Genomic DNA, 16118 nt, shown 5'->3' with positions numbered 1-16118 from the left:
CAAGGCTGTTTGTTTGGGGTTTTTTTTTTTAATTCATAAAAATAAAATCAAATAGTGATGTGAACGTAGATATACAGTAGATCTAAAAAAACAACATATTAAATGTGATTTTAAATGAGGGATAGTAAGTGTATAATACACGATGTTGTAGTTCACATTTTAGGAATGAAAGGTTATGAAAAGTCAATTAAACTCTTGACTCTCGTGAGGATAAAACAGTCCCAATCCTTGCTTCAATCCTTCGATGTCACAAAGGCCTATTTTGTAGGGAAAATCTGGTCGTTCTCATGAAGTTTTTACATGACGATGGTGTTTGTTGTAAGCCAAATCAGGAAATGGAAAATGAACAATTTGACACCAGGGCTTTGAAATTTGAATGTTTTAGCGGCGGAAACATTGTAAAAAGGGGTACGCCGAAACGAGGTTCGACTGTAATCACTGAGACAAGAACCCCACAAAACCAACAGCAACAAATACACACAACAAAAAAAATTAACGTTACATGTACATGTATATGGAGCGTGCTCGCTATTTAAGAGGGTCATCGAACACAAAGCAAATTTCCGTGTTTGTGTCATAGTGTATGTGTGTGTGTGTGTGTGTTTCGAAGATTCCGATGGAAAGCGGAATCCGGATCCCGTGCTTCATCCAGAGCCGGCCCCCGTGCTGCTGTAGGTGGCCTTGGCCCGGCTGTGGCGTGAGCCGCTGCGTCCGATGGGGAGGAAGGGGCTGGACTCCGCGGTAATGACGATGCTCGGGATACGACTTAGCACGCTTCTGCTGGCGTGAGCGTCTCCCAAGTCGCCACTCTGCCGGTGGACAAAACGTGTACAACGCAAACGGTAAGCGTCACAATCTGATTTTTAAAATTTTTTTTTTACAAGGTAGGTTACTCATTTGCGAACTCATTGTCAACTCGTTGGAATGAAAATTGAGCACAAGCGAGTCAGAGAAGACGCATGGTGGTAATTCTCGGCGGTCCGAAGTAAGAGTGCCTTCAAATGCGGATTTGGAGCTGGGAGTCGCGGCTTGGAGTTTGAAGCGGATTTACGTGGGACAGGAGAAGTGAACTAATCTCTTTTCGTCAATGGATGCTACAGCTTTGTGTTTGCTTTCAAAACTTAGCTTGTAGCAGACGTGTGCACATTTTCAGCATGACGTCTCTGATCCACTGGAGAAAGGACACTTTGATCCTCTCCTCTTTCATCTAGAACTGCTTCAGACAACAAAGTGTATGCAGAAAATTGGTGAAGATTGAACGACTGTCTGTGTCCTATGTGTTGTCTTATGTTTTTTTTTGTTATTTTGACTTCAAAATGGCGCCGCGAGAGTGGCTGCCTTTCCAGCAGCTCCTATATTTTGTTGTTCTACTTCTTACTTTCATAACTTTGCTGCTGTGAATTGGGAATTTCTCCATTGTGAGACTAATAAAGGTTTTCTTATCTTATCTTAAATAGGATAGATGATCTGACAAAGGGGACGTTGATTCCTGTCGTGGTGTTGTTCGATACTCACGTTAGGAATGCTGCCGCGTTCGCCGATGCCAATCATGGAAATGTCCGTGTCAAAAGATGTCTACGCCAGGACAAACAAACGCACAAAGATGGAGGTCAAAAGGTTTCTCCCAAACAAACACTGACATCAACAACACGATAGTTATCGCCGGCTGACCCTCTCAAAGATCCCCGAGTCGTGATTCTTCATTTTCCCCTTGAAGCTGGACGACGGTTTGAATTCGGTCAATTCCGCCGTGTCTTTGCCGATGTCGCTGGACACCTGGCGGCTGGCGGGCCGGGAGCTCAGACTGGTCAGGTCCGCCTCCGTGTCTGTTAAACCCTGGGGGGGAGAGTGGGGGACATTCTACGGGTCAAGCGGAGGACTTTGAATGGGTCTTGTTCAATGAAGGGAAGAATGAGTTGGCAGCTCAACATGAGGATTGTCTCCCCATCTTGCGGACTCTGCATTGTTGTGTCATGGTGAAGGCGGAGTTAATGACTTCCTGTTTTCCCCACGTACAAAACTTTGTATACGCCGGTGGTTGTTTTAAAGTGCTCTCCAAATACACTTGAGTTGAGTTGAGTTTCCTCCGCGGGGTTTACGGGCTCTCCTTACAAATGGGAGAAGAGCCGGAGATGAGGCGGCTCGGGCATCCGGTTAGGATGCCTCCCGGATGTCGGAAACGTGCCAGGCACATCCAAACCGAAAAGCCTCCAAAACTGGAGAGACTTCCATGTCTCCCCCGCTGAGGACTTGGGACCGCTACGGGACAAATGGTTGGCTCACCGATTCGCTGTCGGAGACGGAGGAGAGGCGACTCTTGCTGCGTCGTCGGAAGTGTACGCTGATGTCGGAGGTCTGGCTGGTGACGGTGGAGCGCCGCGTGGACACGAAACTGCTGCTGGCCGAGCGAAGGTCCGTAGGACGCACGCACAGAAGAGTGCCGAGACACGGGATGTACTTGGCCAAGGCCACCCTGAACAACACACACACACAATTTTACTGCTTTTTCCTGTCGTTGTTATCAAGTGATTTTTTTTTGAAGGGGCGAGGGGTTATTATTTGTTGTTGTATGGCAGGGGTGTCAAACTCATTTTTGTCGCGGGCCACATTATAACTACCGTTTCCCTTGGAGGGCCGTGATGACTGAACTACATAAAGTCAAGATTTTATTCAACTATTGTTTAAGTAATCATAATGAGGGGGGGTTAGTAACAAGAAAATGCTTCCAATATATCACCAATTTATTACCTAGGAAAATGTGACATTTTGGTGCACATTTTAGCAAGTATCATGGAAGGTGTCATTTTTTAATTCGCTTTCGCGGGCCACTTAAAATGATGTGGCGGACCACATCTGGCCCCCGGGCCTTATGTTTGACCCCAGTGCTGTATGAATTATTTTTGCTCCACGTACAGCACTTTGTATACAGCGGTGGTTGTTTTTAGGTGCCCGAGAAATCGAGGTGAGTGGAGTTGAGTCATTCGGACCAAAGTCAAGTGTCAAGGATAAGCGCTCTGGAAAACGGACGGATGGAAGGATTCCACTTTGATGGCTTCCGTGTAAAATGAGCTTCGGATCGCTTCATGGCGCCAAACTTTAATCAGCAAAGTGACGCTGAGCACGTTTTAAACCCTTTTCGTCCCACAACGATGTGACTTGCACGTGTCGTATTTGTGCGTGCGGGTGTGTTCTTCTCCGGCCCAGTTAGCATTTAGGTTAACTGTCGTAGCCTAGCGGGGGATCGAGTCATCGACCGCCGGAAAGAATGCGGCCAACGAAGCTCAAACTCGGTCAGGTGTGGACTCTCCTACCTGTACTTGGGGTGCGTGATGGCGTAGATGATGGGGTTGTGGATGGCCGAGGCCTTGGCGATGACGGCGGGCACCGAGTTCATGTAGGGTGTCAACATGTCAGCGTACCTGCACACAAGACAACAACAAGGTTAGCACGCCGACCGACCGCAACCGAGTATCTCGCTTTTTCCTGAAACCCCCCAAAAAACAGCCCGCCGGCGTTGGTTTTACCCGGCGAAGGCGGTGAGCGCCACGGTGGAGTACGGCGACCAAGAGACCACGTAGAGCAAGATGACGATGAGCGCGATCTTGGCCGTCTTCCACTCGTTCTGCAGCCGCTGGAAGGACTTGGTGGAGTCGCGAGAGGTCACGTGGGCGTGCACGCCGCTGCCGCCCATCTTGCCCACCGCCCTACAAACCACACGCACGCACCCACAATGAGAATTTTTCAACGAAGCAACAATTATCATTCATTCATTCATTCATTCATTCATTCATCTTCCGAGCCGCTTGATCCTCACTAGGGTCGCGGGGGGTGCTGGAGCCTATCCCAGCTGTCTTCGGGCAGTAGGTGGGGGACACCCTGAATCGGTTGCCAGCCAATCGCAGGGCACACAGAAACAAACAACCATCCACGCTCACAATCACAATTTAGAGCGTCCAATCAGCCTGCCATGCATGTTTTTGGAATGTGGGAGGAAACCGGAGCACCCGGAGAAAACCCACGCAGGCCCGGGGAGAACATGCAAACTCCACACAGGGAGGCCGGAGCTGGAATCGAACCCGGTACCTCTGTATCATTCATTCATTCATTCATTCATCTTCCGAGCCGCTTGATCCTCACTAAGGTCGCGGGGGGTGCTGGAGCCTATCCCAGCTGTCTTCGGGCAGTAGGTGGGGGACACCCTGAATCGGTTGCCAGCCAATCACAGGGTACACAGAGATGAACAACCATCCACGCTCACACTCACACCGAGGGACAATTTAGAGCGTCCAATCAGCCTGCCATGCATGTTTTTGGAATGTGGGAGGAAACCAGAGCACCCAGAGAAAAGCCACACAGGCCCGGGGAGAACATGCAAACTCCACACAGGGAGGCCGGAGCTGGAATCGAACCCGGTACCTCTGCACTGTGAAGCAGACGTGCTAACCACTGGACTACCGTGCCGCCCTGAAGCAAGAATTATTATTCAAAAATAAACTGGCATAATATTTGATTGGATGGGATGTTTATTACAGGGAGGAATCAAAAAAAAAAACCAAAACGAATGGCAACTGACTTGTTGGTGTTGCGTATGGCCCTGAAGATGAAGACGTAACAGTAGACGATGACGAGGAGCGGCAGGAAGAAGACGAAGGTGAACAGCAGCATGGTGTACGCTCGCACCGACGGCGTGAACGTCATGTAGTCCCACGTGCACGACGTCAGCAGGCCCTCGGGCACGTAGGCGCCTGACGCACACGCACACACACACACACACACACGCACACACACACACACACACAGACACACACACACACACACACACATTGTAGTTGGGATGCAGCTCATTGTCAAGTGTGTCGATTTTGCCAAAGCGCCACAACCACTTTTATCCCTTTTTTAATAATCTCATAATTCCTGTCAATGTTTGAAATTGTTTTTTTTGGGGGGGGTCATTTTTTTTGAGGGGTCAAAGGTCGTCAGTTCAATTGCATTTGCAATTTTACTTTTGCCATTTTGATGACCATTCTTTCCAATTCTGATGTCAGTGTCCTTTTTTTTTTCATTTGGTGAGTTTTTTTCAATATTGTACAGTTGTGCGTATTTTCTCACCCCCCCCCCCCCCACACCCTCAAAAACCTCCAGACCATCTTGTACAGTTTGTAGCATTTATCAATTAGATCATCTATGTAATTTCTTTAGCATGGCCGCACAGGGGCCCGGTAGTCCAGTGGTTAGCACGTGGGCTTCACAGTGCAGAGGTACCGGGTTCGATTCCAGCTCCGGCCTCCCTGTGTGGAGTTTGCATGTTCTCCCCGGGCCTGCGTGGGTTTTCTCCGGGTGCTCCGGTTTCCTCCCACATTCCAAAAAAAACATGCGTGGCAGGCTGATTGGATGCTCTAAATTGTCCCTAGGTGTGAGTGTGAGTGCGAATGGTTGTTCGTTTCTGTGTGCCCTGCGATTGGCTGGCAACCGATTCAGGGTGTCCCCCGCCTACTGCCCGAAGACAGCTGGGATAGGCTCCAGCACCCCCCCCCGCGACCCTAGTGAGGATCAAGCGGCTCGGAAGATGAATGAATGAATGACACATGTGCGTGCGTGCGTGCGTGCTCACTCCATCCGAAGAAGGGTGGCAGGCTCCACCCCAGAGAATACGCCCACGCCGCCGCCAGGATGGCGAGTGCCCGTTTGCGCGACAACACACCCATGGAGGTCAGGGGTCGCGTGATGACAAAGTAGCGGTCCACGGTGATCACCGTCAGCGTCATCATGGAGCAGATTCCAAACAGGGCGCCGCAAAAGGCGTACAGCTCGCACGCTGCCACGCAAAAGACACGTCAAGACCGAGCACGCGTTACGTCAAAGCGACACCTATTTTTTTTTTTTTCATGTCGCACATATTTGCTCCAATCTCGCATATTTCGACCATTTTTTCACTTTTCGTCCGTTGTTGGTGTATCCGTGCGTACCTTTCTCGCCAAAGATCCACCTCTTATGCATGCTGCTGGTGAAGAAGACGGGCGCCTGAGTGACACACATCAGCAGGTCGGTGACGGCCAAGTTGATGATGAACATGTTGGGCGGCGTGCGCAGGCTGCGGCTCCTGAACACACACACACACACACACAACAAAATGGGTGGTCGTGTGTGTCGTCGCCGGGACCGTATTTCGTGGCGTCCCACCTGCTGAAAGCGTAGATGACCAGGAAGTTGCCGATGATTCCCGTGATGCCGATGGCGAGGATGGTGGAGCCGATGGTGTAGTGGGCGTGGTCGGGCACGTCCACGGTGGGGAACGGGTGGGCGGCCCGTGGTGCCATCGCCACCTGGAGGACGAGATGGGCCATTCACCTGAAGTGGATAACTGTGACCGCGTGAAATTTGGTCCACACGTCCATTATGAGTCATTGGGATTGCTATACTTATGAAACTGTCCGCTGCGATTATCAAACAGGGCTGGAACGTTCAACGAGGTCGGAGTCCTGGGCCCGTGATGAGTACTAAACAAGTTATTAGCGAGCCGCTTCCTTGCAAGCCGCCTTGCCATTTATCCGAGATGAATGGAAATGAGGCGCTCCTTGATGTAATCACACGAACATTCGGCACAGTGGGAAGCCTTCCCGTTGCCCCGGTCTGGCTAATCGGCGATGAATGAATGATGAATCTCTCTGCGGAGTCGCTATCTTTTCAGCCCAAAATCCAAGCCGCCCGTCTCTTGTCTCCATTTCAGCTACAATGAACTAAAATGGAGGTCGGACAGAGGAGAAGTTCCTCCTGCGGGAATATTCATTCATTCATTCATCTTCCGAGCCGCTTGATCCTCACTAGGGTCGCGGGGGGTGCTGGAGCCTACCCCAGCTGTCTCCGGGCAGTAGGCGGGGGACACCCTGAATCGGTTGCCAGCCAATCGCAGGGCACACAGAGACGAACAACCATCCACGCTTACACTCACACCTAGGGACAATTTAGAGTGTTCAATCAGCCTGCCACGCATGTTTTTTTTGGAACGTGGGAGGAAACCGGAGCACCCGGAGAAAAGCCACGCAGGCCCGGGGAGAACATGCAAACTCCACACAGGAGGCCGGAGCTGGAATCGAACCCGGTACCTCTGCACTGTGAAGCCCACGTGCTAACCACTGGACTACCGGGCCGCCTCCTGCGGGAATAATGGACCACTTAATTAAAAAAAAAAACGTCTCTCTGCGAGAGTGTCCATTTCCCAGAATTCCCAAGTGGGAATGTGAAAGGATGAAAGCTGAGCCGAGGGGACGGAATGAATTTTGGAGATAAGAACGTTTTCTCAAAACAATGTTGACGGCGTGAGTTGTCGCCCATCGCATGCAAGGGCCCTCTTTGTATGGTTGTTTATCATCCTTCTGACAAATGCTTGCCCCCCCCCCCCCTCCCTCGCTCAACCAAAACTCAAACTCCTTCTCGGGGACTGTCCCAAATGAGCCAGAAAAAGACGGCTTCGAAGTGCAATGCAAAAGAAGCTAATATTATCACTGAGCCCGGTCTCGGAGTCTCAACATGCTAACATGCTAATGCTATCACGGCTATTGGTTGTCCATCACAGTGGTGTCGCGAACTCTTGACTAACAATTCGACGTCTGCTTTCAATCGATGATGCGGGTGCAAAGTGGGTCGCGCTCGGGGTCGATTGTGTAACATGGCTCGCTTACATGCTCTCTGTCATGATTCGGTTGGGGACCAACAGGTGGCACTGTAGGGCTCCGCCTGCAGCTGCACACCTGTTGGTCATTATGTTATTGAGAGTTTTTAGTTTCTGCCATGGTGTTTGTTTGTTACTTTGGATTCGTTTTGTTGTCATGACTTTGTTTTGGATTTAGTTTTCTGTGTTTTATCAATACACCTCTTCAAATACACCCTGCTCCTCTCTGCCTGCTTTTTGGGTGTCTCAAAGCGTCCAATCCAAAGTCCTAAAGACCTCAGCAGCCTTGACATTGACATCGGAGGACACCATCCCTTCCATGACAAAGTCTTCTCATTCAAATTTTACGAAAGAAGGAAACTATTTTCCAGTCGGATCTGAAGCCGTGACCACATCACAAGAGCCGAGTCTTACAAAAAGTTTTTGTTTGCTTGTTTGTTTGTTTTTGTGAGCTTTTCAGTCCCATTTTCCGGTCGGCGCATGTCCTCCTTTGCCAGTTGACAGCTGCTACCTTGCGGGTCATTTCAGACCCAAGACCCAAGTCTGAAAAGAGTTCCAGGTCTGTCAGTGGCATTCTCAGACAAGTCCAGATCATTTGATCCAAGTCTTGAAGGCACTCCCAAGACTTGCTTTCACATTTCCCGGTAGGACTGCTTGCGTTTAGGACAGAGAAGCCTTTGGAAATGCCCCAAATTTGCAATCCCCCTGCACGTACGGCTAGTCACGCACCCTGTTTCTAGACTTTTCTTCAAATGATTGTTTGTTCAAGTACTACTAAAGTAAAGTCGAGTGAGTTTCGTGCTGACGGATGGCCGTGCATGCAGCGTCCACAGTAAAGTAGGTCATGAAAGTTTCCCTTCATGTGATCGATAAGTGCCGCAGAGCTCGCTCCCATCCACTGATTGTGTCGATAACATCATGCATCTCTTTGATCTCAAGCTTTTAATCGTGTCGATTCAATGTTCAGGTGCCAATCCAAAAAACGAACACCTGTTTGACGCGTGTTGGTGTTCTGGCGTCACCGGTCAGGCTCACTTCCACATTCTACATCAGTCTCATTGCTTTCGTGAAAACGTGTAAAACTCGTGTTATTTATCAGCCGAAGTGAATACGGACATCTCTTGATCACTTTCATCCCATTCGTTTTTCCTTGTCCGCTCACGCGCGACGCCGGGAAAGCGGGCGAGCCTTAAATGACGCTCATTGTCGACGGAGTTCGGGAGCGCAAAGTCGGACTCACCGTCGGCGACGCTTCGGCGGCGCTCTGCAGCTCGGAGGGCCCGAACGCGTCGGCGGGGGAGCCCAAGTCGGAGCCGGAGCCGGAGCCGGTGAGGGTGGCGGCGGTCCAGGCGTGGCTCCCGCCGGTGATGTTGCGGGAGACAAAGGCGTGGTGGTGGCGCGTGGCGCTCATTGTCCTCTCGCTCTCCTCCTCCTCCGCCTCCTCCTGGCGCCCACTGCGCAGTCAACACGTGCGACGCTCAAGTCTATGCGCATCTTTTACCTTTCATTACACACGCGCGCACTGATCATTATTTGCATACGTCGACTTACACCACTTTACACACCCGCACGAAAACACGCCAACTCGCGCAGTGGCGCGCGCACAAACTCGCGCAACACACTCTCTCCAACATGGAAGCGCACATGAACACAAACATATATGCACGCATAATGATTTTTTTTTCCTGATGATTGGTGTTTCCCTGGTCTGAAAACAATCCGCGATCTCAATCCGTTTTTGTTTTTGTTTTTTTTGCATTTGCCTCCATCAATGCTGAAGACGCAACAGTTCCACGCTCAGCTAACGTGACGTGATTATGATGACAGGGATCAAGTTTCATTTTTCTTGCTGTTCGGTGTTGCAATACCTCTTCCTTGCTCAGCGGCGGCGACGGCGAGTCCCGGTAGCTGTCTGGGGCAGCCTGATAACACACACACACACACACAAACACACGCGTTGAGAACATTTCTAGACCACATTCACACCATTGAAACTTCAACATGTTCATCTGGCTTTTTGCTACCAAGTCCCATTCCCAAATGACCCCCATTCTCTAAATAACAATCCCCATGTTGTTTAGTGCCATTCCAATTTCCGACTTCTTACCATATTCCGTTTCTCCAAATGTTCCGAATAAATGCCCTGAATTCAGCACTGTTTATAAATTCACCTCCGATATCCACATTTTCTGGACTAATTCAAATCATCCCCACTTTAAACCCCCCAGACCGCATTCCCATGACTGAAATGTCCTATTGTGGCAAAATAAAAGACAGAAATGAACCATTTTTTGCATTTTCAGCTCCAACTTCCACATTTCTTGATTCAAACCTTCCAACTTCAACCTGGTCAGAGCTTTCCACATCATTTCTCATCATTCCACATTTCCACGCGATTTCATTCAGCCCTTGGGCATTTTCCTCCCGAAATTGCATCTCTTCACTTTTGCGAACCAAAAAGGAGATTTTATTTTATGACTCGAAAGAAAGTTGCAAATCAAGGCAGTTTTTTGTTGAGCTCCAAGTCTGACTTTACCTGAAGATGCCCCAAAGATGATGAAGAGACTCCAAAACGCTCACGTTCCAAATGGCGGAGGAGAAAAAAAAAGTTATATTTGATATACACCAAGTTCACAGACAAAAACAAGACAAGCCTTCCATCGGCATCTTCATGACAAGACAGGAATCCTTCAATAGAAAAAAGACTTCACCTCCACCCGTGTGGACTTTATATGAGGGACTATGAACGCACGCAAACACGCACGCGCACAAGTCTGTGTGCTGGCGGGCAGGGGGAGCTGTGTCGGTGGCTCACTGTGTCAAAGCAGCACAGGCCATTAGGAGATGAGGACAAAAAAGCTGGAATCAAACCAAAACAAAGCGAGCGAGCGAGCCGCTTCATTAGGAACACCTTCCAATGTGCTCCACCGACACATGCACGCCCGTAGGCCACGCATTTACAAAAGACAACCACCAGAGGCACTGTCACGGGGATAAATGATGATTGTACCGATTCACCGCACACAATGAAACATTTGACGATGATACAAAATCAACTGCAACGTTTCCTCCTTGTTAGGCAGGGCCTGCCACATATACATTCAATAAACGCACGCAAATAGGCGAAAGCTGTCCAAATCCTAAATTGATGGTTCTTTACGCAACATTGAAATGACCTCGGGACGGCGAACGGCCACGCTCGTCTGAGATGGAAGCGATAATCTGCCTCACCTTGGTGTAGGTATGGTCGCCACGGTAACCGTGGATGCCAGTTCATCATTGCTTGGACGTGAGTAGACTGGAATGTAGGACACGGTGATTGACAGCTGGGAGACGGAGTCACTCGAAGGTCATTGTGGACTCTATTGTCATAATAATAATAATAACAATAATAATAACATTATTATTTATTAATATAAAACATTTTATTTATAAGCGCCTTTCAAGAGACCCAAGGACACTTTACAATAACAAAAAACACAAAAGAACACGGGTTGTGTGTGCAGTCGAGTCATTTCAGCCATTACAGCAGGCTACCAGTGGAGGGGATCTGGCCACTAGAGGGCGCTTATAGCAGGCTACCAGTGGAGGGGATCTGGCCACTAGAGGGCGCTTGGGTGCCACCCCACCATTCCGCAAATGGCATTTATACCAATGCAAGGTGTGTCATTATTGTCACAATACACCAGCGGGATCTGGGATCTAAAGTGCCCGGATGTACCAACCATTTTGCATTCACCCAAGAGCAGACAACAAAATTAACAGTTAGTTCAGAGCCGTGTATGAATGCGTAAATGTTTCAGAACAATTGAATTGAATTGAAGACAACTTTATTGTCAATCGGATGTCTTTACCGTTATTTTTGAGTTTGGTGAGTAGTTGGGATCATTCATGCCCATTGTATCTGCAGAGCTGGAAATGTGCCACGTGTAAATTGAGACAATGACGTGATTGCTATGAAGCTGTTTGACGTCTACTTCATGATGCACTTTATTTAGTCTGTAAACAAGGCAAGAAAATTCACTCCCGCTCGTTATATAATATGACATTCAAAGGCAGTTACAAACAAACTAATTGAAGACATTTGTTCATAGGAAGGAAAATAGTTTATTGAAATGATGAAAAGAACATACAGCCCAAGATCAAGATTTGGAAAAAATCGATTCTACACCCACAACAACCTCGATCGGCGATGTTTTATTCTTGGTCTCGTATCCATTGTTGAGGGACATTCGCAATGACCTTTTTTTCCCCTCCCATTTTGCCGCCTCCCCTCAATCGACCCAAATCACACGACATTTATCTGCTGTTCATTTGCTAAAAGGTTGCCAGCTTCGTCGACAGACGCGCCGACCCCGCCAAAGTGGGTCGATGTCGTAAGTGAGCCTGGTTTCCATTCAGGTGGAAGTGGAACGGGGCCGCATGTTCTCATCAAACCGTGCGACAAAAAAAAAAAAAAAGAACAAAAAAGATATCAAGGGTGTATGTCCGCTTAAAATGTGATTTTTATTTATTTGTCTGGGGCGGGGGCGTTTTCAATCGAGAAAAACAGCAATCACACAAAATTAAATGAACAAGTCAAACTTTTTGAGGCAATAATATGTTATGTGTACCCCCAGTAATACAAACATGGTAATTTGATCAATAGTGCATCGGTGGCCCAAGCCGTTTTAACATCCTCTGCTGTCGACTGGAATTGACGTCAAAGTGCACTCTGGCGCTTTTTCGGTTAGTTCACGCGGGGTTCAACGAGAAGCGTTTGCAGAAAGTCTCCAGTGGGTGGCAGTACATAGCAAAGAGAGCGCTGCAGTCGCCAAATGAACAAGAAAACATTGACAGCACAGCAAGGAAGAGGGAGCGAGGCAGCCGAGCTAGCGGTTTTCTGACTGTCGTCCTTTTTAAACACATTTATTTGAATAAAAAGTTATATTTAAGATGTCCGAGGAGCTGCGGGCAGAACTGGAGAAACGTTTGGAATCTTTAAACATCCAGACGACCTGCGTGGAACACCCGCCGGTAACAAGGCACACACACACACACAAATAATTTTAACTTTTGGTCATCCGTCTTCCCTCTACGAAGATCCGTCACGTTGGCACTCTAAAACGGAAACCGAATGTTTTATTCGTTGAACTCATATGCCGATCATATTGTGATATTAATTTAACATCCAATTCCGATGTTGAGGCTGCATTGTTCTTGAAATTGTCTTCACAAGCAATGCAAAGTGACAAATGCAGCGTTTTCGGAAGGAGTTTGGCCTCTCGCCACCCTGAATGAAGTTTGACATGGCGAGTGCGTTGTCGCCCAAGTATTTCACTTTCGCGCGCAGAGCGACCAACATTTAAGACAATACATTTGTGACAAGTTTATGAAAATAGAACTCCTCTTGAGGTTTATCCTTGCATTACTTGTAACGCTGAACTTTGGTACACGTTTGCGCCTTCTGACGAGCCGTCTCCAGAAGGGGGCGCCACAACATCAGACTTGCCAAGCACTATCGCCCCGTGTTGCCTATAAATTGCTTGTGAAGTGTGAGAAACAACAAAAAAAAACTTCATGCGCCTTTATACACGATTCTAGCCAATGATTAATTTGTGTTCACATTTGTCCTCCTTCTGTTTGTGAGGTTTTCACAGTGGAAGCGATGATGCCTCACCTCCAGGACGTGAGAGGCGCCGTCTCCAAGAACCTTTTCCTCAAAGACAAAAAGAAGAAAACTTTGTGGTTGGTGTCGACGCGTCACGACCGACAGGTGAGGCCCGGAGCATCGTCCAGAATCCGTTTTCTCATCTCTACTACCTCAATTACTGCTACAATTTTGAGTGGACTACACACGGTTGACTCTAACAAGGACCACCCTCTCTATTCCTATACAGGTGAACCTGAATGAGCTGGCCAAGAAGCTGTCGGTGGGCAGCGGGAACCTTCGCTTTGCAGACGAGGCCACCATGCTGGACAAACTTAAGGTGACACAACCAACTAATAGCTATATGTCCTTGTCTCGCTCCTCTTCTGGTTTATAATTTGGCTTGGTGCTCTATTTAAAGAAACACGCAGGCTCCGATATTAATGGGGTCCGATGGTCTGAGGCCACCGAGTCATTGTGTTGGGCCACCCGAAGTTCACTGATGCTGGGCCGAACAGGCCATGGTACAAAATGGCACACTTGCGCTAGCTTTAGCACTGTAAACGAGCCAACGTTACCCACAGCTGCTACATTGGTAGCATAAGTTATTCGTAAGAGAGTGTTTACGGTAGGCCAAAAATGCCTTTCACATTAATCGGTAGTCCAAAAGTAACTCACTCACATCGCAAATGTCTAAAAAAAACGAATCAGATTTTTTTATTCATTCATTCATACATCTTCCGAACCGCTTGATCCTCACTAGGGTCGCGGGGCGTGCTGGAGCCTATCCCAGCTGTCTTCGGGCAGTAGGCGGGGGACACCCTGAATCGGTTGCCAGCCAATCACAGGGCACACAGAGACGAACAACCATTCGCACTCACAATCACACCGAGGGACAATTTAGAGTGTTCAATCAGCCTGCCACGCATGTTTTTGGAATGTGGGAGGAAACCGGAGCACCCGGAGAAAACCCACGCAGGCCCGGGGAGAACATGCAAACTCCACACAGGGAGGCCGGAACTGGAATCGAACCCGGTACCTCTGCACTGTGAAGCCGACGTGCTAACCACTGGACTACCGGGCCGCCCAGATTTTTTTAAAAATCAGTCAATTCTGAGGCAATTAATTGATGGAATAATCCATAAAGAAATATATATTCACTCGTGACAGGCCTAGGCCAGCTCAACCTAAAGCTGTAATGTTGCCGCATGTGGTTCAGGTGGGCCAGGGATGCGCCACGGCTCTGGCTCTGCTCTTCGACAAGGACTGTAGCGTCACCTTGGTCTTGGACCGAGACCTGCTGGAAGGGGGCCACGACATGGTCTATTTTCACCCCATGACTAATAGCGCCACAATGGGGATTAGGCCCCAAGACCTGCTGCACTTCCTCAAGGACACCGGACACGAACCCGTCCTGGAGGACTTTGAGTAAATGAGAAGAACTGCAAGAAGATTCCGATTTTGGGATGGGAGAAGCATTACAGGCAACACATAAATCATGCAGCGAAGTGAGCGGTCGCCGACAGCGCAGCACAAGATGAAGAAGCGCAGATAATGTCGTCACTTGCAGGAATGTTCCTGCAGTGCGCCCCCTTTTACTCTCTCTCACACACACACACACACACACACACACACACACACACACGCACCCCTTTAACCGCATCACTAATGAGAATGTATTGTTGCATTGTTGATGAAATTAGCAAATGAATAACTGCTCCCCACTGACGTTCTGTTCCCAGGCATTCTTTCACTCCGCACGGCTGCGCGTGAGCATTTCCTATCGTAGTTTTAATCCCATTGAAACATTAAAAAAAAAAAAAAACGTCTTAAATGAGCGCTAATTGTTTTTAGTTGAGCGTTCAACAAAACAAGTCACATTTGCTTTCAGTGTTTCAAGGTGGTCAGATGCGAGGAAGTGGGGACCTGCATTTCATAATAAAAGCGTTCAGACCCCCCCGGGGGGGCCTTTTGTTGCGGTAAAGGTGAGAGGAACGAAGGGCTCAGTGTGAGTGACTTGGAAGGTTTGGTCGCCATGGCGATAGAGAGTTGTGGCGTGCCAGTGAAAGAAAAGACCTCCAGCTCGTTGAGTTTTCACTGTTCATCCTTGCAAATCGCATGAAATGCTGCCGACTGTTCTTGCGGCTTGCGCGCTGTCAGGGGTCACAGCGCAATTGTCGAATTGTCCCTGTGTGTGTGATTTCATCCGTCGTTATCAGCCGTCCACTGCTAATAGTTCGTGATGCTCTGATAGATTTTGATTTTTGTTTTGCTCAAGGCCAAGCAAGGCATCTTTAATCGGAGTTCCAATTTACAAGCAAGCTAACTCAACATGATCCACATAAAAGTACATTTAAAAGGGTTCGGGACGTTGATAAGCAAAAGAAAAAGAAAGCAGCTTGCTAGCATGACTACCAGAACGTAGAGTGGCAGAACATAATTTATTTAAAAGAAAAAAAAAAAAGACCTCAGTCAATGCAACTCGACTTGTTACTCTCGTGGCTGTTCACCGTCCAAAAAGAGAGTCCACTGAATGGAGCCCCGAGGCTAAGAGTGACCTTTGAACTCTTGAGTCGAGTCCACCAGAGAGTTTTTTCTCCTCTGTTGGCTTTCTCTGTCTCGCTCTTTTGCCGTCTGCTTTGCAGCCCTATCACCGTGGCGACCAAACTCAAACTGGTCGCTATGGGAGACGCTCCAGAAATAAGCTGTCATTAAATGTGTGTGTGTGTGCGGGTTTGTGTTAGCTTTGCTCACACACATTTAGTGACAGTGTCAGAGAGCTGCACTTCTGTGTGGGTTATACATAGAGAGAGATGTGTG

At 48.5% G+C, this 16118-nt stretch overlaps 2 protein-coding genes across 4 annotated transcripts; one reads left to right on the top strand and one right to left on the bottom strand.

The window, feature by feature from the left end:
- Positions 1 to 31: 31 nt before the first annotated feature.
- LOC127610295 (melanopsin-A-like) lies at positions 32 to 11204 on the bottom strand. 2 transcript variants are annotated; one of them, XM_052080259.1, is made up of 14 exons: positions 11161 to 11204; positions 10901 to 11031; positions 9538 to 9591; positions 8910 to 9123; positions 6181 to 6323; positions 5967 to 6100; positions 5612 to 5815; positions 4574 to 4745; positions 3525 to 3704; positions 3312 to 3419; positions 2284 to 2473; positions 1672 to 1836; positions 1516 to 1575; positions 32 to 809 (listed from the first exon to the last, which is right to left on the bottom strand). In XM_052080259.1, the coding sequence occupies exons 4-14, from the start codon at positions 9078 to 9080 to the stop codon at positions 645 to 647; spliced, it is 1692 nt and encodes a 563-aa protein (XP_051936219.1). In that variant the 5' UTR covers positions 9081 to 9123; positions 9538 to 9591; positions 10901 to 11031; positions 11161 to 11204; the 3' UTR covers positions 32 to 644. The 2 variants fall into 2 exon arrangements, with proteins under 2 accessions (XP_051936219.1, XP_051936218.1); XM_052080258.1 differs by lacking the exons at positions 10901 to 11031; positions 11161 to 11204 and adding an exon at positions 10206 to 10365.
- A 1311-nt stretch (positions 11205 to 12515) lies between these two features.
- On the top strand, positions 12516 to 15255 carry LOC127610311 (prolyl-tRNA synthetase associated domain-containing protein 1-like). Of its 2 annotated transcripts, none has more exons than XM_052080287.1 (4): positions 12516 to 12685; positions 13299 to 13424; positions 13549 to 13638; positions 14518 to 15255. In XM_052080287.1, exons 1-4 carry the CDS (start codon positions 12605 to 12607, stop codon positions 14728 to 14730), a joined length of 510 nt encoding a protein of 169 aa, XP_051936247.1. In that variant the 5' UTR covers positions 12516 to 12604; the 3' UTR covers positions 14731 to 15255. The 2 variants fall into 2 exon arrangements, with proteins under 2 accessions (XP_051936247.1, XP_051936248.1); XM_052080288.1 differs by having other exon boundaries at positions 12538 to 12685; positions 13309 to 13424.
- The last annotated feature ends 863 nt before the right edge of the window (positions 15256 to 16118 follow it).

The sequence above is a fragment of the Hippocampus zosterae genome, chromosome 11, assembly GCF_025434085.1.
Source record: "Hippocampus zosterae strain Florida chromosome 11, ASM2543408v3, whole genome shotgun sequence".
NCBI lineage: Eukaryota > Metazoa > Chordata > Actinopteri > Syngnathiformes > Syngnathidae > Hippocampus > Hippocampus zosterae.
This window is presented reverse-complemented; position numbering and strand designations above follow the sequence as displayed.

Bases quoted from the DNA above. Each gene is read 5' to 3' on its own strand.
- LOC127610295 (XM_052080259.1), bottom strand. From the start codon at position 9,080: ATGAGCGCCACGCGCCACCACCACGCCTTTGTCTCCCGCAACATCACC. The intron at 1,837-2,283 runs GTGAGCCAACCA...TCTCCCCCCCAG, and splicing joins CCGTCTCCGACAGCGAATCG to GGTTTAACAGACACGGAGGC. The intron at 1,576-1,671 runs GTCAGCCGGCGA...GTCCTGGCGTAG, and splicing joins ACTCGGGGATCTTTGAGAGG to ACATCTTTTGACACGGACAT.
- LOC127610311 (XM_052080287.1), top strand. From the start codon at position 12,605: ATGTCCGAGGAGCTGCGGGCAGAACTGGAGAAACGTTTGGAATCTTTA. The intron at 12,686-13,298 runs GTAACAAGGCAC...TCTGTTTGTGAG, and splicing joins CCTGCGTGGAACACCCGCCG to GTTTTCACAGTGGAAGCGAT. The intron at 13,639-14,517 runs GTGACACAACCA...CATGTGGTTCAG, and splicing joins CCATGCTGGACAAACTTAAG to GTGGGCCAGGGATGCGCCAC.